Source organism: Alosa pseudoharengus, unplaced genomic scaffold (genome assembly GCF_046254945.1).
Source record: "Alosa pseudoharengus isolate Yale_2024_CS ecotype anadromous, Long Island Sound unplaced genomic scaffold, YU_APseudo_1.1 YU_APseudo_1.1_scf_4, whole genome shotgun sequence".
NCBI classification, from domain to species: domain Eukaryota; kingdom Metazoa; phylum Chordata; class Actinopteri; order Clupeiformes; family Clupeidae; genus Alosa; species Alosa pseudoharengus.
In genome coordinates this window covers 29016512-29040569 of record NW_027468774.1, presented here as the reverse complement: position 1 = coordinate 29040569, position 24058 = coordinate 29016512, and the positions used below count along the sequence as shown (strand labels likewise).

Here is a 24058-nt window from a genome sequence, read left to right as displayed (position 1 = left end):
GGTCACCAACAGGACATACAGAGGAATTACAATTTAGAATACATAATCCAACTTACGTTCCCTTTCTTTACACGTTTACCTGTGATGAATCAGATTTTAGCGTGCAAAATAGCATAGCCTACATTTAATGGTCATAATAATGTGATGAAAAGCGGACAAAAATGCAGTCAAGTTATGAAACGAGACGTTGCCAGAATAGTTTGCCATTATCTTTGCTAAGTGAAGGCTATATTTTATTAGGCCTATGAGGTAAAAAGCAGAGAAAGCAACATGTGGTTTAGTCTGGCTACTGCATCAAAATCTAGGCCTACACATTTCCTCACTTTCTTACTCGACTTCTTATCTTCAAACGTGTGCTAAGTGACACCACGAAAAATTATTGCATGGTGCAACAATCTAATTTTAAATAATTACAATTATATGTCTTTGTGTGGTATATACTTGGGATGCTTAAATGCAGATGTCAAAGTGTTACTATTTTCGTATTGATGTGAAATGTGTAGATCCGAAGTTTAAACGGTAGGCCTATAGCTGTGACGTGCAGTCACCTGACATCACCATCAAATCAGAGCATATTTCAGGGCCCAGTTCCCCGAAAGCATCTTAAGCCTAAGAGCGTCGTAAAGTCCCTCTTACGAACGTCTTAAGATTTGCCGACTGTTTCCCGAAACCATCGTAGCTTAAGAGCGTCGTGAAAACACTCGTAGATCTACGAGTGCTCCAGAGTACTCGTTACCGGCTAAGAGCGTCTTAACAGTACTTCTCACTGAGGTCACCAACAGGACATACAGAGGAATTACAACTTAGAATACATAATCCAACTTACGTTCCCATTCTTTATTGTGTTTACCTGTGATGAATTAGATTTTAGCGTGCAAAATAGCCTGCATTTAATGGTCATAATAATGTGATGAAAAGCGGACACAAATGCAATCAAGTTATGAAACGAGACGTTGCCAGAATAGTTTGCCATTATCTGTGCTAAGTGAAGGCTATATTTTATTAGGCCTATGAGGTAAAAAGCAGAGAAAGCAACATGTGGTTTAGTCTGTAGCCTACTGCATCAAAATCTAAGCCTACACATTTCCTCTCTTTCTTACTCGACTTCTTTCTTAGGCCTATCTTCAAACGTGTTCTTAAGTGACACCACGGAAAAATATTGCATGGTGCAACAATCTAATCTTAAAATAATTACAATTATTTATGTCTCTGTGTGGTATATAACCTACTTGGGATGCTTACATGCAGATGTCAAAGTGTTTCTATTTTCGTATTGATGTGCATTAATGTGTAGATCCGAAGTTTAAATGGTAGGCCTATAGCTGTGACGTGCAGTCACCTGACATCACCGTCAAATCAGAGGATATTTCAGAACTATTAACGTGGACAGCTCCCCTTAAGAGCATCTTAAGAGCAGTGCACGCGCGTTCACGCTACGAGCATGTTCGGGAAACAGTCGGAAAAACCAAACGAACGATCGTAAGATGATTCGTAGAAATCCCTCTTAAGAGCGTGTCTCCGTCATTATCGGGGAACTGGGCCCAGGGCCCACTTCCCCGAAAGCATCTTAAGCCTAAGAACGTCGTAAAGTCCCTCTTACGAACGTCTTAAGATTTGCCGACTGTTTCCCGAAACCATCGTAGCTTAAGAGCATCGTGAAAACACTCGTAGATCTACGAGTGCTCCAGAGTAGCCTACTCGTTACCGGCTAAGAGCGTCTTAACAGTACTTCTCACTGAGGTCACCAACAGGACATACAGAGGAATTACAACTTAGAATACATTATCCAATTTACGTTCCCATTCTTTATTGTGTTTACCTGTGATGAATCAGATTTCAGCGTGCAAAATAGCCTACATTTAATGGTCGTAATAATGTGATGAAAAGCGGACAAAAATGCAACCAAGTTATGAAACGAGACATTGCCAGAAAAGTTTGACATTATCTTTGCTGCTTGAATATTAGCAGTGCACGCCTACGAGCATGTTCGGGAAACAGTCGGAAAAACCAAACGAACGATCGTAAGATGAATCGTAGAAAACCCTCTTAAGAGCGTGTCTCCATCGTTATCGGGGAAGTGGGCCCAGGAGTCGGAAAAACCAAACGAACGATTGATGTGCATTAATGTGTAGATCCGAAGTTTAAATGGTAGGCCTATAGCTGTGACGTGCAGTCACCTGACATCACCGTCAAATCAGAGGATATTTCAGAACTATTAACGATCGTAAGATGAATCGTAGAAAATCCTCTTAAGAGCGTGTCTCCGTCGTTATCGGGGAAGTGGGCCCACGACGGAGACACGCTCTTAAGAAATAAGAAAGAAATACGAAAGAAATACGAAAATAGAAACACTTTGACATCTGCATGTAAGCATCCCAAGTAGGTTATATACCACACAGAGACATACATAATTGTAATTATTTTAAGATTAGATTGTTGCACCATGCAATAATTTTTCGCGGTGTCACTTAAGAACACGTTTGAAGATAAGAAAGAAGTCGAGTAAGAAAGAGAGGAAATGTGTTCACCACCATTTCCCTTGTCTTAGCCGCATTCAAGACAAGGTGGGTGCTTTTGCACCATATGTCACAAAGCGGCACCTGTTGCCTGTACTCCTCAATATCACTGACACAACCCACAACTGCAGAATCATCTGAGAACTTCAGCTCCCCTTAAGAGCATCTTAAGAGCAGTGCGGGCCCGTTCACGCTACGAGCATGTTCGGGAAACAGTCGGAAAAACCAAACGAACGATCGTAAGATGAATCGTAGAAAACCCTCTTAAGAGCGTGTCTCCGTCGTTATCGGGAAACTGGGCCCAAGTCAATTGATGGTTCTCATAACATCTTGCCAAAGCACTACTGTCCTTATAAATAAATGAATTAAATGGAAATTAATAAGCTGGTCAACCAGCAAACCACCTTAAGCTGGTCAAGCTGTTTTTTAGCAGGGGTATGATGATGATAATGTGCTTATAGTTGTGCAAATCTGGGTTTACGGTTTCGCTAACTATGGGATACTTTTAAGTACCACCCCTCACACACACACACACACACACACACACCACTGGACAGACAAAATCTTGACTGAAGTCCAGATGTTTTCAGCACCTTGGAGAGCTCCTGAGTCGATCTCTCATAACTGTAGAGAATGACTTCTGCTTGCCCGGAGTTATCTTTTAGGAAAGTAATAAATATTAAATATAAATATATGCACAAATATGCTGTGTCACACATGCTCAGTAGTACTCAAATGCAAGCTTATCCAAACAACCATTTTATATCCTGATAAAGGACAATCATGCTGCTCAAAGAGGCTATACATTCATCCCATGCCAAGCTTTAGGTTACTGGATTCTCACATGCACCATTCACCATGTGTGATGATATCCTGTATTTATTGTTTACCTATTGTAATATGTCTGTTTTCTTTGTAGGCTAATAGTCAAAAACATCTCATACAATATGATTGTTAAAATGATTTTGCTCAAGACTATTGCTTAGGCTATTTAGCTAAACTGAGTTAGATCTTAGATCGGGCCCAAAAAATCCATGGATCCGGCTAAGGCAGAGAAGTATACAAATATTTTTATGGGGAAACACTAGCATGTTTCCCGACTACAGAAGTGGATTGAGATTAATATCTATCTAATATACCTCCTGTCTACTCTCATCTCAATTGGCTATATTATAACCCTAGGGAGCCTCTATAACTGGGAGGCGTAGTGTTTGTTTTCTTTTTGGTCGAATACCTAACCAAATGTATTACTGTGACGGCTACTTCGATTACTGGAGGAAAGGAACTCAAGTGACAGTGTCTTCTGGTGAGTATCTAATCACTTAATATTCGATAACAAACGGATTAGATGTTTCTGACCATTAGCGCAGTTAGTGGGTTTATTCATAGTGAATTTTCTGTATGAAGATACAGCTAGCTGTCTCACTGTGATTACTACTTTGGCGGCTACGGCTACTTCGATTACTGGGGGAAAGGAACTCAAGTGACGGTCTCCTCAGGTAGGTGCTATTGATTATGGGTTTTTTAATGCAAAAACGTACTCACGGTTTTAAATCCTATAACTAAGGAATAGTCTATGTGACATTTTAAACGTTTAACCTTTACACATGCACGAGAGAGAGCAAAAATTGTCATCTTGATATTATGCTTAGGCTACTAACAGAAATTCGGACACCTGAAAAAAAAAAACTTATACGTAGAACCTGTTTCATTAAGATAGCAAGATTGTGTACAGGGAATGTTGATTAGTTCACCACTGTGACGGTGCATTTGACTACTGGGGGAAAGGCACAACAGTTACGGTTTCATCTGGTAAGTTTAGTGTACATCTGTAACGGCGTTGTCTTTTCATTTCATTGTCGTGACTTTTTTTTTTATCAATGAACGGAATTATTATACTGCTATTATGAAAATTAAGACAAACCGAAGTCCATAAATTGCAAGTTGACAGTCATTACGCATGGTCAAATCCATCCGATGTCCTGTGAGATATTAGGCTCTGCGTTGAAAATTGAATAATGTAGATTTTTGATAGGCCTATATGCTATAACAGACATCGAATTAGACCTAAAAAAATACGGTATTTGTCGATGCATCTGTAACTCGCATCCTATTCTGTGTGACTACCGTTTTGACCATTTTAAAGGCGCCTCAGTGACCGTTTCTTCAGGGTCATGTAGGCGGCGTAAACTAGGCTACTTGTTCTCCCTTCTTCTAAATTAGGATGAATATTTCATAAGCAAACCAAACATGACCTTTGCGACGAACAGTGTGTTTAATATTTTGAATAGAATAACAAAGGGAACCTGGTTTGACTAATTCCATGATTTATTGAAAACATCCATTATCAATTTAGCATCAGTCTATAAGTATGGGCCTAAAAGTGGTGAAATCGACCCGTCTTAAGTTTTTGCACGGCATTATGTCAAAAACTCACACTGTGACTACGGTTTCGACTACTGGGGAAAAGGAACAATGGTCACGGTTTCATCTGGTAAGAACAGTGAATTCTATTTTACATTTCTTCAGGGTCATGGCGTTAAACTAGGCTACTTGTTCTCCCTTCTTCTAAATTAGGATGAATATTTAATAAGCAAACCAAAAGCATGACCTTTGCGACGAACAGTGTTTATAATAGCCTATTTTGAATGGGCTACCGGGATGACAAAGGATTTTACTAAATTCCATGATTTATTGAAAATGGGTCTAAAATTAGTGATCAACTCGTCTTAACTTTTTGCACGGCAAATATGTGAAAAATTCTCACTGTGACAACGCTTTTGACTACTGGGGAAAAGGAACCATGGTCACAGTTTCATCTGGTAAGAACAGTGAATTCCATTTTGCATTTTCTATTGTAATGGTGCCTCGAAAATATATCAACTATACGGAATGTGCCGTCTTAGCCTATCAGACAATCAAATTGCAATATTAACTAAAAAGGGTCTAAAACGCGGAGTAAATTAACGCTGACGTATTGAGACAGTGAATGTTCGGTAAGCTATTTGTCTTGCATGGTTGTTCTAATAAGTGCTGTGCAACTGGGCATTTGATTATTGGGGCAAAGGCACTCTGGTTACTGTCACAACAGGTAAGTTGCATGTCTGTATATGAAAAAAAAAACAAGCAAAGGTCAGCTATTTATCTATTTGATTTTTCTTATGCATTTATTTATGTTTGTTTGTAATAAGGAGCCTCATCGGCGCCGACATCCATCTTCGCACTGTCACAGTGTGGTTCTGACTCCAGTGGATTCGTCACTCTTGGTTGCGTTGTGTCCGGATTCTTGCCAGCCGACTCACAGAAGTTTAAATGGAAAGACGCAAGTGGAACAGACCTTACTGATTTCATACAGTACCCAGACATCCCTAAAGATGGAAAGTACTCCAAGATCAGCCAGATTCGCGTCCAGGCAGCAGACTGGGAAGCAAAGAAAGATTTCACCTGTGAAGTGGACGGCAAGAAGGCTGTAATCACAAAGCCAGGTAAGGGTTATTTTTACTTCAGCAGATAAATGGTAATGTCACAGAATGGGCTAAACTTATGATTGCTTACAATATATGTAATATAACCTGATAGTTTTTTTCCCAAACACAAACTAAGTTGCTCAGCTCATTTATTTAAAAGTGAATTTTATGTAGGCCTATATAATATGTATTATATATGGATGTATGTGTTAACTAACATACAGCTCTCTGCACCTATGTGTTATAAATGTACATTTCCATGTCACAGTATAAAACTGTCACAACTGTCACAAAATAAATACCAATCTTTTGATGCAGAGGTAAAAGTGAGGTTGTAAGCAAGCCTCAATTGTACCTCTGATTGCATTAAAAGATTTGGATTAATTTTAGAGGTTTATACTCTGTACTCACTATGAACTCATTAGCAGAAAAATACAAAGAATACAGCACATGCTTTACAAGATGCACTTTGTGTAGATTGAGGTGGTGTGGAGTCCGTGTTGTAATCTGTAATATGTATGTGCCTTGCTGCTGGTATCATTATTCACTTATTTAATTAGGCCTACATTTTGATAAGGACAATGATAACACTGTGTATATTATGGTATTTAACTGTTCTTAGTTGGCATGTCACAAGATTCAATGTCTCCGTATTTTGTTAGTAGCCTACCTCATTATCTCCAAAAAGGCAAATAACTGTGATACCAACAAATATCATATTAAATATATAATTGTCGGTGAAGGAATCTCTTTTTTCTGTTTTGGCCAATAGGCCATCCCTGTCATTAAATGAGCATCCTAAAAAAAGAAAAAAGAATATAACAGTAAATACAGAATATAATGTACATACAGTATTATTAATACAGTAGGGCAATGATTCATTTTATATGCGGACTACAGAGACCACAGATTATGGAAACAGCAGCATGACTATACCACTGAAACTCTAATCCTACCGCTAGCTTTGGCTCCTGACCCTAAGCCATAGATAGCTAATAAGCAAGATCAGTATGCTGTCGCTGATCGCTATTCAGTGTCTTACACTGCCTGAAATGGACGTAATTTACATGTGGCTAGGTATGCATCATGGCCTGAGATGTCCAAACCTTTGACCTCTTATCAAGCCTAATGTCTGCTTGCTTAAAGTGCATCATATCTGTTTGTTTTCGTCTATGCTATATGTCTCTACCTCCTTCACTACCACTGGGTGTGTGTGTGTGTTTTTATTTTTTTTTCGCCCAGTGGTTAGTTGAGAATTCAAACAAAGGACTCTCACAGGACTAAAGCCCTCTAAGACATGAAAAAGTCTGGCTTGACTCTTGTGCTCTGTAGACTCGTGTTCTGTGAGTCTCCTCTGTTTGACTGCTGCCTTAGATAAACGAGTAGAAATTTACTTGCGTATCACTTAGACACTTGGCTCTGATATGACCCGTGCCTTTCTGTGCTGGGTTTGTGACAGTGGTAGAGATGGGATGGCAACCTAAAGGTCATTGTGTTACCCTCTTAAAAGGGTCTTTTTTATTTCCATTTGTATGTCCAATTGGAAACATAACATGACACAGATGAGTTTTTAGAGAAATGTAGCAGAATTGATATTTCACATCAACCCTTCATGACAATAAATTGTGCTATTTAAGTATGAAATAGGCTATTTCCAATCAGCCTCCTTCTGTCTACCATGTGTACTCCTTAAGCATCTACACAAACCTATCTTTGTGTCTATGTGTTTGTTTTGCAGAAGAAATCCTGCAAATTCCAACTCTGTATTTAATGAAACCTACGAGTGAAGAGATAGAGCAAAATAATACTGCTACCTTTGCCTGCTTAGCTACTGACTTTTCTCCACCTGTCCACACATTTAAATGGAAGAAAGAAGTAGGCGGTGAAGAGACGGTAATCACCGGTTCATACAGTTTCACCTCCCCAGCAAACGGCAATAACTCTGCTACCAGCTACCTCCAAATCCCAGGGAATGTATGGATAAACCCGGGCACAAAAATTACATGTGTCTTTGAGCATAAGTCTGGAAACAAAGCCAGATCAGTGGAATATCGCTTCAGCGATGGTAAGATTTTATTTTATTAAAAGCATATTTGATTTTTTTTCACACTGACCAGTAGCCAGAGCAATAGATCAATAGAAGCGTCATACAAATTAAATAGACCTGCTTGGCATTCTGATTTATAAGTAATGAAATGGTAATAATTCTATTTTAGTGATCATAATTCAGATAATTCATCTATTCTGTTATCATATTCAATAACATATGCATCAGATTTTGTGCGATATAAAATATGTATTATACTAATAATGACAGTTAATAGCTAACTGTTTAAATGATGTTAATTGTGCACTAAATGGTTTTGCGGGGAAAGTGCTAAATGTTGTTCATTATCTGCACACAGATGATCCCTGTGATGACGAAAAGGCTGTAGAGGTTAAAATCATGCCTCCCTCTACTGAAGATCTGCTTGTTCGTAAAGAGGGGTGGGTTCAGTGCAAAATTACTAAACAGATTCTGGGCGTACAGAAAGATGACTTGGAATGGAGGAAAGACGGAAAAGCAGCTGTGTTGGATAAGAAGACTGACCTCAAGGAGGATGGCAGCAGCATCACTATGAAGCTGAAAGTCACATTTGAAGAATGGGAGAATGGTACAGAGTTCAGCTGTTTTGTCCCTCATGACAATATTCCTTCAGGAATAATAAAGTCCTACAAACGAGAAAATGGTAAGTTGAATGTTTGTGTATGTTATCTTCTTTTATCTTTGCACTTTTGTTATGTTATGCTGTGATTACTGGACTATATATATATATAACAAATTATATTAACTGTACATCACCTATACAACCCCCTAGTTTAGTGAATTGAGGAACCTGATTTCAACGTTTGCCAGTATAAAGGCAAGTTCAGATTAGGTAGCATGGCTGACTAAATGCAAAGACTAACATGGTTCTCCCAATTACAGGGGGACCTCACATTAAGCCCTCCGTCTTTCTAATGCCTCCTCCTGAGCATGATGAGAGCAATGACATGACCCTCACTTGCTATGCCAAAGATTTCTACCCCAAAGAGGTGTTTGTGTCTTGGCTTGCTGATGATGAGCCATTGGATAAGTCCAAACAGACCGATGTCATAAATAATGATGGCGAATATTCAGTGTACAGCCAGCTCACCATCACTCAATTACAATGGCAGCAAGGAGTGGTGTTTAGCTGTGTGGTGTACCATGAATCCAGTGATGCCACCGTCCGAATGATTACGAGGTCCATTGACATAACCTCCCAGAAACCGAACGTAGTCAGTCTGAGCATGAATGTCCCACAATGCAGAAGCGGCTGATGTGTCAGTGCATTTTTGTGTGCGTGTGTGTGTGTGTATGTATGTGTGCCACTTTTGTGTTCTTGCATTCTTGGTTCCATGTGTATTGAAAAGCTGTTGCGTTTGAGTAATAATTTGTGCTTCCCTTTTCCTTTGCTTGTGTGTACTTTTTCTGAAGATCCCTTTGTTTGGCAAATTTAAAGCAATAAAAAAGCATATCATTATTCATGTCCTGTGCTGTTTGTAATTGTCTGTCATTGTATGCTGCCCAACTCTAATGTAGCAAACAGAGATCATCTACTATAGTGAGATAATATGTATTTAAAAAAAGTATATCAGTGTTTCCCAAATGGTCTAGTGAATTCTTAATATTTGGACAAAACATTTGGACAAAAAGTTTCAGGATTATTTCCTTTAGCTAGTCAGTCTTGGTTTTAAAAAGGTCTCCACATGAACAGTTAGCGTTACGAAGACCACAAAACAAAACCACAGGTCAGAAACAACTGTCCAAACAAGACATTACAGGAACATAACACTGAGCTGAATGTGCTTTCTGTGTCACACAACTGGGTTAGATGTTTGTCCTAAAGTCAGCCAGAACTGTGCTGTGTTTGTGTCAAAAGCTTGAAGTGCTCTTTCTCTCTATTTGTTTGCTCATTCGTGCCCTGCACTGACATGTCGGGCATACTGATACATGTTCTGGATCAACACCAGCAAGCCAAGACACAAGCAAGGGGTCATGTTGCAACGTATCATGTAATACATACTCCAGATACATGTCCCTTCGCTCCTCTCCATGTACATGCAAGACTAGTCAGGTATGAACTCAAGGCAAAACACGCAGGGAACTGATGCGATCCGTGTGTACAAGAATTGAATCCCCAAAGGTGGCGTGCAGGGTTAGGGTACAGACTGCTTCGTTACTAAACTGTCTAAATGTGACCTTTGCCCCCTTGTAGACATCTGCATTGTATGGACAGATTATCAAAGCATGGATGGTGATGGCATGGCAAACACTGCCTTCACCTTCATCTTCCTCTTCCTCATTATGCTCTTTTACAGTGTTGGAGCCACCGTCATCAAGGTAAAGTAAATAGCTCAATAGTGTTGGATGGTAGAGGGTCAAACTAAGTGATACAGTGATACCTCCACCACAGAATTGACCAAAATGTAGCAGGGTTGTCCCACACATCTTTTTAGTGACAGTGTAGGGACACGTTGATATAATGAACCAAAATGTACAAGTATTACACATAGCCAGATTGTTCAACAATCTCTGAAGGGGGAAATATGGACTGTCAGACAACTGGTAGCTCTGTGAGTTAGTGTATATCCAAAAGTGTGTTGGTGATCTTGGAAAATGGGGAAAATTAATAATTATTCCATTAAGAAGGGCAATCAGGCACACAAAGAAAGGATGCACTTAAAAAGGCTTTATTGTAATGGTTACATACAAATTAAAGCCAACATGTTTCAAGCAAATTCAAACCTGGTCTTCAGGGCTTCACATTCAAACCTACTAAAGGTAGGTCTCACCTTTATAGCAGGTTATCAGGTCATATGACCTTTACACAAGCAAATCAAAAACGCAAGAGACATTGTTTTATTTACAGGCGATATTTACAGAAAGCAAGTGAAGTTGTAATCTTTACCAACTGTTCATTCAACAGTTCTCTGCACTTTAATTAAATAATAATAATAATAATAATAATATAATAATTACACACAAGTGTAGATTAAGCCTTAACTACTGGCTGATGTATTTAAATATTTTCTTTCAGGTTAAATGAAGAGGACAACAACAATCTGTTCACATTTTCTTCTGCTTCAAGTCGTGCATTTTTAAGCTTTTATTGAGAAATACTATTTGGATTTTGTACATATTTCAATGTGATTTGACATTTTGCATTTGGATAATGATGGCAATAAATATGCTTACAAGGGGATGGAATGGACTTCAGTGTGGTGTGTGTATTATTGATTTCTTAATTCAACATTTAGCCTATCATAACGTGCCTGACACGCATTTGTGGTGATATGATCCTGAAATCACTGATAAGTGGTAAGTTAAAACAAAACCTCAAGCATATAACATTGTATGATATACAGTATAAATATGTACATTTATTTAAATATGTATATATTTATATAAATGTACATGATCCTTCATTAAAATTCTGTTATTTTTTGTTTTGTTTTTTTGACTGCAGCAAAACAATACAATGTTTTTTTTTAACTGAAACATGAGAAATATTTACGGATGCATTGATGTATTCATGGGTGTTTGCTTTCCAGAGGAGGTGCTAAACCCTGCCAGACTCTACGTAATGATCCCATCCGAGGTAGAGCGTTTCAACAAGACGTCTACCTTTGTCTGCCTTGCCCGGGAATTTTCCCCCTTCGAGCACACATTTCACTGGAAGCACAATGGCGTTTCCATTCAGGAGGAAGGCAGCTGCAACCAGCAAGGCTCAAAGGATAACAACTCCGCTAGCAGCTACCTGGTCATCAGCGATGAGCGTTGGGCGAAGGGCGACAAAATTACATGTCTGTTTATACATAAGGCTGGGAACCAGTCAATAGAAGTGCCACGTCAAAGAACAGGTGAGCAAATTGCCCTGTGTACCTATACCTATATGCATCTCTGAAGTCTTTCGACTTTTTTTTCACCAAATAAATCACCAAGGCCTCAAATCAGATGAGGAAAAAAATGGACCTCAGCTCAGCATCCTGAGAAAAATCCTTTCGACAAAAAAACCTTGTCGAAATTCTACTGGCACAGAGACGTGTACAGTATTAGGTAAATTAACTTAAAGGTGCATTCAGACTCCTACACACTTAATGCATGCATAATTGTTATATTACTTCATTATAGAACTAGATAGTCTGTGTTTCACATGTCTTTCTTTTTATGGTGGTTCAACCATATTTATTCCTTCTGGAATTAACAATGAACTTATATTAATGTAGGAATTGAATAGTGAGTGTGTGGTCTATGAGGGAGCATCCAGTGATACCCTTAGTACCATCAAATGGTAACCATAGTGATGTGATCAGGATACACACCAGTATACCATGGTCCACCTTACCGGTGACGACGGCGTGGTCTGTCTGATCACAGAATTTATAATTTAGCCACCTCTTTTTTTACCACTACATCCTTGAATACAACCATAAAACTAACGGGTTATCCATGACCTACTTGATAAGGAAGTCTTTTGACCAAAGGTCAAAGGTGTGTGTGTGTGCGCGTGCGCGCGCGTGTGTGTGCGTGCTTGTGTGTGTGTATGTGTGTGCACTATCCCTACACTACAAAACTGTCCATGATCCTGATCACTTGAACAGATGTAGACAAATACTAAAGCATCTCATTGTATGTGCTGTTATACAGTGTTTCTTAATAGTAATTGGTTATACATCATGCAAACATGACTGGTGACTGGTGCATGGTTAGTCTTCTGCCTCAGTGGGCACCAGTTTTAGGGAAGGAAGAGACATGGAGTGGTTGCATAACTGCCCCGTTTGTCAGATGCAAATTGTGGTCAGGCCTGTAGAGGACCCAGTGTTTCTGTCCAGGTGTGTGAGACAGACGCTTTTCTCAACCCCTCTGGGCCAGATGGTGCTCTGAGAGAGGGTTTCACTTCTGCTTTGAGGGCCTTTCAGGAGCTTTTTTAAGCCCTGGCTTTGGCCTTGTCCTAACAGCTGTGAGCTGAGCTCATTGAGGCCTGACCTAATCTCCATTTCTTGGCTCTGTTGTTCTACTCCTCATGTTGTTACTAATTAATTATTTTTGTAAATTAAAATTGTAAAAAAAAACTATCATAAAACATATATTTATAGAAACCATTCAGTCCAAAGAAATGGTACTCAATACATAGGTTTCCCATTCTGATAGTGTTGTGCTGCTGAGCTTGCTGTCAGTAGAAAACCCTTATTGTTCAATATTTATACCCAAGACCAGCCCAATGCTGTTCTTCAACCTCCACTGTGGATGGGAAAGGATGGAGGCTCCAAGGCCCAACTACTATGTGCTGCTGAAGGTGTCGACATGGAGGACCTTGATGTGGAATGGGTTGTAGATGGCAAGCTCCAGGCTGCGCCCAAGCCACTTGGCCAGATCAGTCAACTGGAGTTTGACATCAACCTGTGGAACAAAGGCAGCAACTACACCTGTAGGATGAAGCCAAAAGTGCTGGGATCAAACTGGACTGAAAAAAGCATCCAAGTGTGTTCAGGTGAGTGCCTGTGTACTTAAAAGTGGGTGTTAAATACACATTGTGGATAAGACTGTTTTGAGAGGAAATAGCCATTTCTTTATGAAATTACTATTCATCATGAAACTATCATGATCACACAGCTGTCTACCTACCAAACTATCAGTTGTCAGCAGCCATAAACCGCAGACTTGAACTGCTAGGACTGGTGAGATTTTGATATAGCATGGTTGTTGTATGAACTGAGGCAGGGATTGTTGTTTTCCTTCTGCTTTTGGCCGAACTGCAGACGGTCACTTCCTGGCTCCTCACGTCCAGCTGGAGAGGCCGCGTCTCAGAGACGTTACCACGACCGGCAAGGTCGTCGTGACGTGCAAAGTTACGGCGGCTAGCGGCAGCCGAGTGTCCTGGTGGGTGAATGACAAACAGGAGACGTCGGACATCAATAATAAGGCCGAGTCTGGTGGCAGGCTGACCAGCAACCTCACGCTCACCGTGAAGAGCCCACAGGAGGTCAAGTGCAAAGTGGAGCACCCGTGCTACCCAACTGAGGCAGCCATTATCATCATGCCAGGTTGGAAAGGCCTTCACTACGTCTATAGACACCTCTGTCTGAGACACTGTTGCTAAAACTCCTCCAACACACTCTCTATCCCCTCTTCTTTCAAATCAAATCAGATAATGCTTTACAGACATTAATAAATTATGTATCATTGCCAAGGTACTACAAAAGTAAAATATAATATTGTCTGGAGGCATTAGCATTTGATAATGAAAAATATATAGCTAGATAATATTGAAACAACAGCATTTCCTTAACTCTCTCTCTCTCTCTCTCTCTCTTCTCTGTATAGAGCCTGCCAAACAAAACCCAACAGTGACCATCAGAAGACCCTTAGAGGACCGGCAGAAAGATAATGGGACAGTGCTGGAGTGCCTCCTAGGAGACATATCTTCCCGTGAGGTCTTGGTGACCCTCCAGGCTAATGGGAAGGACCTCCCAAAGTCTGAGTATGTTGACATCCCTATCCAGAAAGACCAGCATAGCCTGACTTCTGTACGATTCACCATTCCTGAAGACCAGAGAAGTGCCAACAAAATTTTTGCATGTAAAGTCATTCATGACTTGGCAAAGAACACGAAGATCTCCAATGACACAGGAAATATTTTTGGTAGGCAACATATTCCGACTTCACTCACACTGCAATGTTGTGCAGGGTTCTGGACATTATAATTAAACTGTCTTAGTAAGAAAACATAAAACAAAGTGATGTATGTGATGTTTTCAAGCTCCGCCAACACTGGAGTTGTTCCTGGCCCCTCAGTTCAGTTCTACGACGCTGGTGTGCGTCGCGTCAGGCTTCAACCCGCAGCTGAAATGGAACGTCACCAATCTGACCGCGAACAGCAAGGTTTCCATGGAAGACAACGGTCGCCTCACTGTCACCAGCAAGATCATCGTCCCACACAGAGAGTGGTACAAAGGCACAACGTTTCCCTGCGAGGTTGAAGACCACAACCAAAATCACGCAAAAAAAAAGATCAGTATCTGCTCAGGTAATGCAGTGAGTTTTCAATCTTTCATTCACTGGGCCTTTTGTGCAGAGAAGCAATGCAAGTTGATTTACAATAACACACCAATATTGCGTACAAGAAAGTGAGCATGACAGTAAGATGGAAATCGGGTGGCTAGTAAAGCACAGAATATCACGTATCATGTAATGGACAACATTCTGATATGAAGCATGGTTTTTAAAACTTAAAGCATCTTATTAACTCGATATTTGCCTTGAAGATCTACAACAGGTGAATGAGAGCATACTGAACATCACAGGCATTCTTTGTATGCATGATATTTAGAAGCCCGTCATTCAGTTTACAGATATATGTGTAGTATTTGTGTATGTCATTTTATTTATATTGTACACTCAAAATCAATGAATTAATGAGTTAAGTTCAAGTGTGTTGCTACATTTTGTACGCAGAGCATTAATTGAGTGTATTTAGAGTGTCCCCTGCAGTTGTATAAATGAAAATACAACCAGGCACATCCTCCCAGTGTGAGGCAGGCGAGTTTTTCGCTCTCAGAATGTAAAGCAGTCAAACCCTTGGGACTGCAGAGGTGGTTTGCATGCTACAGAGGTTGGAGGCTTTGAAGAGCACAGAACAGACAGGAGAGATTCATGCAAACTATGTATCATTTGCACACACTGTCTCCCGAGTACTCCAGTACTCACTTTCCTGTCATTGGTCAGTGGTAAATGACTTGGCCTTTAACTTAATGTCATGAAGTCAATGTTAAATGTATACAATACATGTAGGGATATGCTGTGTTATAAACTATCATTAATGAAATCAAATTGTGAAACTGTATCGTTCCCCATCACTATCTAAATTCCTCTGCCATGGACTTGGTATATCTTGTCTGATCGATCAGAAGTTTTAAGTTAATGTTTTGGTGTCTTCATCATTGCTTGTCAGACTGCAATGCAATGGTGGTCTCTCCACCCTTACTATGTACATAAACACAACATATTATTTATTTCAGATTTAGGGTTACATATGAACAGTTATTGCTTTCCTCTCTAGATCCTGAGAAATCTTATACCCACACACATGTCCAGTCATTTATATCTGAGGTGAAAATGAACCAATGAGAAAGACTGTATGTTGGTTGGTTGGAAGGGGCGGGAACAGTAAAAGATTTTGGTCCCCTAACATTACATCAAAATGGTTGTTTCTTCACATTCTGTTGTTATATTCTAGGTCAGTGGTCCCCAAACGTTTTCTTCCGAGGGGCCAGCTCACTATGCCTGGCTCTAAGAGAGGGCCAGAGACTCGGAGTATATTAGTAACCATAAATAGCTTAGTGCTGTGAACAACAGCAGTCTACCTTAGTTGAATATTACATTTAATCATAAGCTACTGCAATTTAATGCCATTGTTAGCTGTGTTTATATTGCAATCATGCCATATCAGTGTAAAATGTAGCTCAAATGAAATAATACTAATAAAAAATAGCAATCCCAAAAGTATTAGCAGGGAGTCCCAAAAGTGTATTTTATTCAAAATGTGTGAACTCTGAACTCTGTGTCTTTGCATACACAGCTCAAGTTGTGAACAAGCAATATCCTACAAATAATTTGAAGTTCTCAAACTATGAGAGTTTTATGAAGTGCTGGCAAAAACATCTGAAATGACCACTTTCACTCACCTGATGAGAACTTTGTGAATTTGTATGAACATTTGAACAAGTGAACAAAAAATAGAAATAATTATCAGAGAAAGTCCCAGAAATATGACTTGAATAGAAGTTAGTTACCGTAAAACTTCAAATAATCGCCGAGTCCCTAAGAGACGCCTGTCTCTTTTAAACGCCTGGCGTGGCTACAGGTTTGGGTTAAAGGCCGGTCTCCAGTAGAGGCCTGGTCTGTTTTTTTAGTTTCGGGCTGTATTTAATCTTCTAAATATTCTTCCCGTCAGATCGTCTGTTTAAAGATTCGCAATGACACGAAACCGTTACAGAAAGGAGGTTACAGCAGTGTGAATTAGATGTTGCACGTCGTTACAAGCCGTCGCAAAGCATTCACATGTCTGGTCACAGTTGCAAGGTTTTAGAATGTTGCATGAAGTTGCTGCTCATCTCGTTGCGATGTGATTTGGGCTTAAGTATGGCGCAGACTGCGCACGTTATGATTAGATGGCATTAAAAGACTGCGGTGGGGAAAAGCTCCAAATTGTATAACTTTTTTTCCAATATGAACTATGCCTATATGTCCGACTTCGTCATCGTTCAATTAATCCCTTGTTTTTAAAATTTGCGGATAGGCCGATGGTAAGCTGGTTTTTATGCTGGCAACAAAACCAGAACGGTTCGCGAACGTTATTCTTTATTCTAAATGTCATGGCGATAAAGAGAAAGAAGTCAGAAAAGGAATTAACCTTAGACTAGGTATCAGAGCCCGTCTACGGACATTCTCTGGCTATATATAACCTACTGAAATAGGTTAATGATGTAAAGTCAAGTGCGCTTCTATGGGACTGCTGTGTGCGCGCAGTTTTTATTGATGAGTCGGAGTGGCAAGTGCTGCGCATAGTTGCAGTGGAATGTGGCTGCCCAGGGCATTATAAAACTTCTCACTCTTAGACCTACTCATACACGGCGGTGAAATGGCGTATTTAGCTGTCTAAATTCGAATCATATGCTGGGGGGAAATCGTCGGACATCCATGATTATTTTGTTATTCAGCACCCCTGGTCAAAAATATGTTCCTGCGAGCCTGGAAGTAGGCTATGATTTGAATGTAGACTGTTGTCAAATTTGGCAAATACAAAACGGGAGAAACAATATGGTTCATGCTCTCTCATGCTGTTTCATTTGTGCCGAAAAGGAGGGAGAATGGAACATTAAGCACGTTCCACTTTTGCATAAATAATTCCTGAACAGTTTTGGTCAGGGCTGATAATGCAACTGTATTTGACAAAGGACCGATATAGGCTATTTGCTAGTGACAAAATATGAGCTTTCAGTGTGATACGATCTCTTTGTAGATTACGTTTAATTAAAACGTGTTTCATCTGTTCTGGCTATCCAGCTATTTGGATCTTACTGTATCTCACAATGAACAAAATCTCAACACTAAATTAATGATGATCCGTAATTGTCATCAGATAGCCTAGTCATATAGGTAGACATAAGATGAAATAATTAATTCGATAATATTTTCCATCTTTGCAGAGGAAAAGTTTTGTGTAAAGGGAATTAAAGGCCTGTCTCATATAGACGCCTGTCTCTAATACTAGCCTGTGCATTTTGGCGATTTGGGAAAATAAAAGCCCGGGCTATTATTTGGAGTTTTACGGTAGTTATTAACAATTAATTGATAAACTTATAATACTTTGAGCACTGATGCAGTCAGCATAGGCCTCTTACATTGTTTGCAGGTAGGCCTACATTTTATTCAGTTTTCGATGGCAAACGCAAAACAGCGCCAAAAGAACCACCAGTGGACAAAAATAGTATTACATGTGTACTAAGACTCGCCATAGAGAATGAATGGGGGAAATTACAGCGGTTATAGTTTTACGATGTCGTACTCCCATGCGGGCCGGATGCTATATACCACGGACATGTTTTGGGGGCCACCCAAAATGAGGTGGCGGGCCGTATCCGGCCCATGGCCCGTAGTTTGGGGACCACTGTTCTAGGTCATTTTTGAATGTATTACCGGTACACTAAAAAACTCCACACAGCCCCTTTAACCTGCTCTGTGCTTTCTAAACCTCCACACAGCACCTTTGTGCTTTTCTAAAACTCCACACAGCACCTTTAACCTGCTCTGTGCTTTCTAAACCTCCACACAGCACCTTTGTGCTTTTCTAAAACTCCACACAGCACCTTTAAAGGTGCGATTTGTAGGATTGTTAACGAACGTTCTGTAGGCCAAAATCAAAACACTGGTGAACGTTCTCAAGACTACCAGACGCGAGCCTCTTCTGGGTTGCCAGATGTAATGAAGACTTAGCTAACGTTAGTTGACCTGCAGCTGCTTTAACGTTTCTCCAACCATGACCCAGCTACACATTACGGAAACAGTGAAAACAAAAAATACCTCTCTAACCAACGTAACATATTTAGCTGAAGTTAGCGATGCAGATGAAGTTTAGCATAGGCTACCTGTTGTGGAGAAATATGGCCAGCTCTGCGTCAGACTTGATATTCTTAGTTTGACGAAGACGTCACCATCTCAGGAAGCTCCTCCGATGTCCACTTAATTTGTTTCTTGTTTTAATTTTGGAAATTTGCCTGCCTCTTGTAGGCGTTCATGACTACAACTGGCAACCCAAATAGGAGGACGCGCTAGCCCATTATTAATACGCTATTCTAGAATGAATCGTTCAAAACATAAACGAAAATTCCAAGAGATTCCGCCCCGTAACTGATTTTTTTTCATGGGTTTTACGGGGTTTCACAGGTTAGAGTAATGTTGTCAAATAAGCCATTACTTCAATTCATCGTGTTTCCTCACTCTCTGACAACATATGGTGATCATTTTTGGAATGGTTACAGTTTATTTTCCATTATTTCCTACATACTGGACCTTTAACCTGCTCTGTGCTTTCTACAACTCCACACAGCACCTTTAACCTGCTCTGTGCTTTCTAAAACTCCACACAGCACCTTTAACCTGCTCTGTGCTTTCTAAAACTCCACACAGCACCTTTAACCTGCTCTGTGCTTTCTTGTCTTTGGCCCCCTCAGTGTCTCCACACATGTGTGCGGAGGTTTACATCATGGGACCCCCCCTCAACAGCACGGCCAACAGCAATGTGCCGCTCACTTGCCTGGTGGTCGGTTTCAACATCTCAGACCTGCCCATCGTTTGGAGGGCCGGTGGGGTTGTCACCTCAGAGGGGGTCACAGGACCTATTATGTCTGAAAACGACAACGGGACCCAGAGCGTGCGCAGCGTGTTGAGCCTGCCGGCCAGCGCGTGGCATGGCCACACAAACATCTCGTGTGAGGTCAGGAGGGCTTGTGACCCTAGTGCACTGGTGAGACACATCTCAAAAGCAAAAGGCGAGTCACCGACCAACCAGTCGTTTTGTTCATGATTACTGTGTGTAAAGTTATGCAAGAAATTAGATACTTATAAAATACACACACACACACACACACACACACACACACACACACACACACACTACATATATAAAACACTATTCTGCCTATACTTTTGTGGACAATCTGGAGGAAAAACCATCCACTTTCCAATTCACATTGTCAAACATATACACACAATGTTACATTTTCCATAACAGTTACACTAACTGGACATCCTCCTCAGACATGCGCCAGCCAACGGTGAAGATTGTGAGGCCCTCCGATGCCGAACTCGTCCACACCAATGGCTCCGGCTTGCTGTGCGTGGTCACCGGCTTCTTGCCGGCCAATGTGCTCGTCCACTGGGAGGTCAACGGCACGCAGCTGCCCACCTCTCGGTACACCAACGGCCCTGTGAGCAGCAGCGGCGAGGCTGGAACGTACGCCACGTCCAGCAGCCTTCCGCTGCCGCCATCACAGGAGCGGCACAAGGGCTCTTACACGTGTGTGGTCAGACATGAGTCCTCCACAGAGCCCACCTCGGCCACGGTGGAAAACCTGTTTGGTAGGTTTGCATCTCAGTGACATTGTGAGCTCATTTCAGAAGTGAAGCGATCGGACGGAACATGCAAGAGACTTAACCAAATATGGGTAGATTCTTTGCGGTCCTGACCAATACTCTGGTTTCCTGATTGTCCAAACTGTTATCACACTATCTTCTATGCATTTCAGGTTTGTTAGCATAGCTTCTGGAGTTTCACATCTGTTAATAAAATGTAGCTTTCTGTCTGTCTGTTTGTCATGTTACCTCCTTTACCATCAAAAAGGTATACTAAAGTTAATTTTATCAAGTAAACTTAAGGTTAAAGTATACCTAAACTTTTATGTATACTTATCAGTAAAGCCAAGTATATATCAATTTAGTGTCTCTAATTAGTACACATAAAGTAAATGTATACTTAGTTCAAAATAAGTAAACCAACAGTTCCATAAACTTATTTTTGCTAAGGGCTGTTATTCAGGTTGTATTTATATTTGTTCCATGGCTGGCTTATTCCTCTGTCTCCCTTTCTCCTCTCTCTCCATCTCCTGTGTCTCTTCCTCCATACTGAATCTCTTTCTCAGCCTCAGTGGAACTCTCTAAGCCTACGGTCACCTTGCTGCAGGGGTCATCCGAGCTGGTGTGTCTGGTGTTTGGCTACAGCCCCGAGTCCATCAACATCACCTGGCTAAAGAACGGCGTCAGCATGGAGGCCGCAGACCAGCGAACCACTAAGCCATCCAAAGGACCAGACGGAAAGTTCAGCGTCCACAGCCACCTCAACCTGTCGTCTGGCGACTGGGACAGTCGGGTGAAGTTCACCTGCAACGTCACTCACATCACAAGCTCACTGTCTGTTAGCACTTCCAAACCAGGTGCCAATCAGAACTCTCACTATGAGCTGACTTAGAAATCATTTAAAATGTCACTCTCTCTCTCTCACTATCACTCTCTCACTCTCTCTCTCTCTCTCTCACACACACACACACACACCACATTTTGACTTAATAATCTTTTTTTAAAATATGCAAATAATTTAACTTACAATTAACAATCATCATTTCCTATTTCATCTCTATTTCCTATTTAGCAACGATATTTTGTCTTTGTGTTTTAAATTACATTTAACCATGCAATTAAACCAGAGCCAAAGGAAGAAGTTCTGTTTATTGACGACAACATGGCTGACGCTGTTCCTGAGGACACTGTGGCAGAAACAATGAACATGGCCTGGGCATTCCTCTTCCTCTTCCTCTTCTGCCTCCTCTACAGCTGTCTTGTCACTCTGATCAAGGTGAGGAGCACATCATATGTTCAGAGTCTACAGGTGGCTCACATACACAGTTGAAAGGACAATTTGGTCTGCCGGAACACCAGTAAAAAAACAGAGATTATGGCCCCAAGACTGGAGATTTCCATTTATAACTTTAGACACACAGGAAAGGTGTTAAATTCCTGTGCTATAGGGGATTTCCCACAGTGGCAAAAACCAAGCTTATTTAACATGACCCAACATGACGCGAGACACAACCGCAGCATAATAATAATTATAAAATTATTATTTCATAATAATTCTTAGGACTTGCACATAGACTGAAATGGAAGCATCTTGTTTGTTTTAAGAGTCTTGGGAGTTAAGGCATTCATATAGCATTAAGGCAATAGTGTAGTGTTATTATAGATCAGTCATTTCAGATGGCGTTTTTGTTGTAAGAGTCCCATTGCTTACTTCTCCTCTTTCAGGTGAAATGAAATAAAAGAAAAGGCTTCACCCCAGAGAGTCATCTCCTACAAACTGACATGCAAGGATGGAAATATAATGTATTGCCTTTACACATCTCCTTTGCAAATTGAATTGGTTACATGTTTTCTGTTGAAGAGTATGTATTTTAAAAGCATTTTCCATGTACCTTTTTTTTGTTTGTATTTTGTATGTTATTGTTATTATTGTTATACTTTTAGGGCTCACTTGTAATAAGATATAGAAGTGAAACTAATAAATGCAAAATGAATTATATATGAATGAAATCATCTATCAAATAAAGACATCTTTAAGAATATTTTACAGATTTAACAGCTGTTAATAAATATTTCAGTTCTGCTTACTGTATTGTCTTGTTTTATTGACAGTATAATTCATAATTTCTAAACCTGAATTCTCATGAAGCATTATTTGAAAAAGCCACAGTTCCCACAATAGGTCTATCTACCTATCTACAGTTGTGCTCATACGTTTACATACATATGTACAACATACACATACACATGCTAAAGTTGACTAAAAAAAGGAATAAAAAATCTTTTGGAAGATCCAAAAGATCTTTTGGAAATTGATCTTAATGGCTTAATTAAAAAAATGAGGAAAAATCCAACCTTCAAGGACACCAATTTTCTTTGTAAATGAATAATGTACTGAAATAAATAAATGTTCTTCCTTAAAATACCGGGGCCCTAAGTATACATACCCCTATGTTAAATTCCCATAGAGGCAGGCAGATTTTTATTTTTCATAATGACAACCCAACGTTAAACATACTGTGACTTTAATGCAAAGGGCTGATGATACCCATGCCCTGGCCTCAGTGGGCACCAGTTTTAGGGAAGGAAGAGACACGGAGTCGGTTGCATAACTGCCCCGTTTGTCAGATGCAAATTGTGGTCAGGCCTGTAGAGGACCCAGTGTTTCTGTCCAGGTGTGTGAGACTCAGACGCTTTTCTCAACCCCTCTGGGCCAGATGGTGCTCTGAGAGAGGGTTTCACTTCTGCTTTGTGGGCCTTTCAGGAGCTTTTTTCTCAACCTGTTATTAGACTTTGTGCGTCCACCCGTATTGAGCTATTGAGCTTCTCACTGAAGCCAGATCGGCTTTCAGTCTCCGTCTGACCACTGGGTTGGGTTGTGTTACCAGAAAGTACTGGGCATGCAGTGATTTGCATATTTGTGCATGATACCTTGAAGCACATTGAGTGGCTTGAGTGCTAGAAAGTGCACTAAGCAAATACATACTTACTTACTTACTTACTTAACTGCAGTAACAAAACGATTATGGTTTTGTAATTCCTGTATACAATATTGTGGACTGTATTGTTTTCAGTTGCAAGAGATCTCTTCAGGAGTGATAACTAGTCGAATCACTGTCACCACATCATTCTAATAATCACCCAACCCTTATTGGGTTTTAATAAAAACAGCATGGACAGAAACAGGGTATCCTTTTGTTCAACCCCATCCACCATATGAGGCTTTTCCATTGAGATTTGAGATTAAATACCTACAATAATCTATATAATAACCTGCCACCTCTAACTTAAAAAGAAAGAACAGAATCACACACAGTGTGATTAACACTATAAAAAAAAAACAGTCAAAATTGGTGTGTCATTCTACTAGTGTTAAT

The 24058-nt window shown here is 40.3% G+C and overlaps 1 protein-coding gene across 1 annotated transcript in view; it reads left to right on the top strand.

Moving 5' to 3' along the window:
* The window catches only part of LOC143102878 (uncharacterized), a 268065-nt gene extending 245416 nt beyond the window's left edge, over positions 1 to 22649 (top strand). The window contains exons 3-19 of the mRNA XM_076266689.1: positions 3958 to 4015; positions 5708 to 6001; positions 7722 to 8048; positions 8389 to 8712; positions 8952 to 9323; positions 10264 to 10388; positions 11306 to 11366; positions 11600 to 11908; positions 13261 to 13539; positions 13808 to 14092; positions 14373 to 14690; positions 14809 to 15075; positions 19781 to 20098; positions 20367 to 20687; positions 21248 to 21538; positions 21809 to 21957; positions 22407 to 22649. Of these exons, the coding sequence (XP_076122804.1) occupies positions 3958 to 4015; positions 5708 to 6001; positions 7722 to 8048; positions 8389 to 8712; positions 8952 to 9323; positions 10264 to 10388; positions 11306 to 11366; positions 11600 to 11908; positions 13261 to 13539; positions 13808 to 14092; positions 14373 to 14690; positions 14809 to 15075; positions 19781 to 20098; positions 20367 to 20687; positions 21248 to 21538; positions 21809 to 21957; positions 22407 to 22415 (4107 nt within the window). The 3' untranslated portion in view covers positions 22416 to 22649. The remainder of the gene's footprint in view (positions 1 to 3957; positions 4016 to 5707; positions 6002 to 7721; positions 8049 to 8388; positions 8713 to 8951; positions 9324 to 10263; positions 10389 to 11305; positions 11367 to 11599; positions 11909 to 13260; positions 13540 to 13807; positions 14093 to 14372; positions 14691 to 14808; positions 15076 to 19780; positions 20099 to 20366; positions 20688 to 21247; positions 21539 to 21808; positions 21958 to 22406) is intronic.
* Positions 22650 to 24058: the final 1409 nt, after the last annotated feature.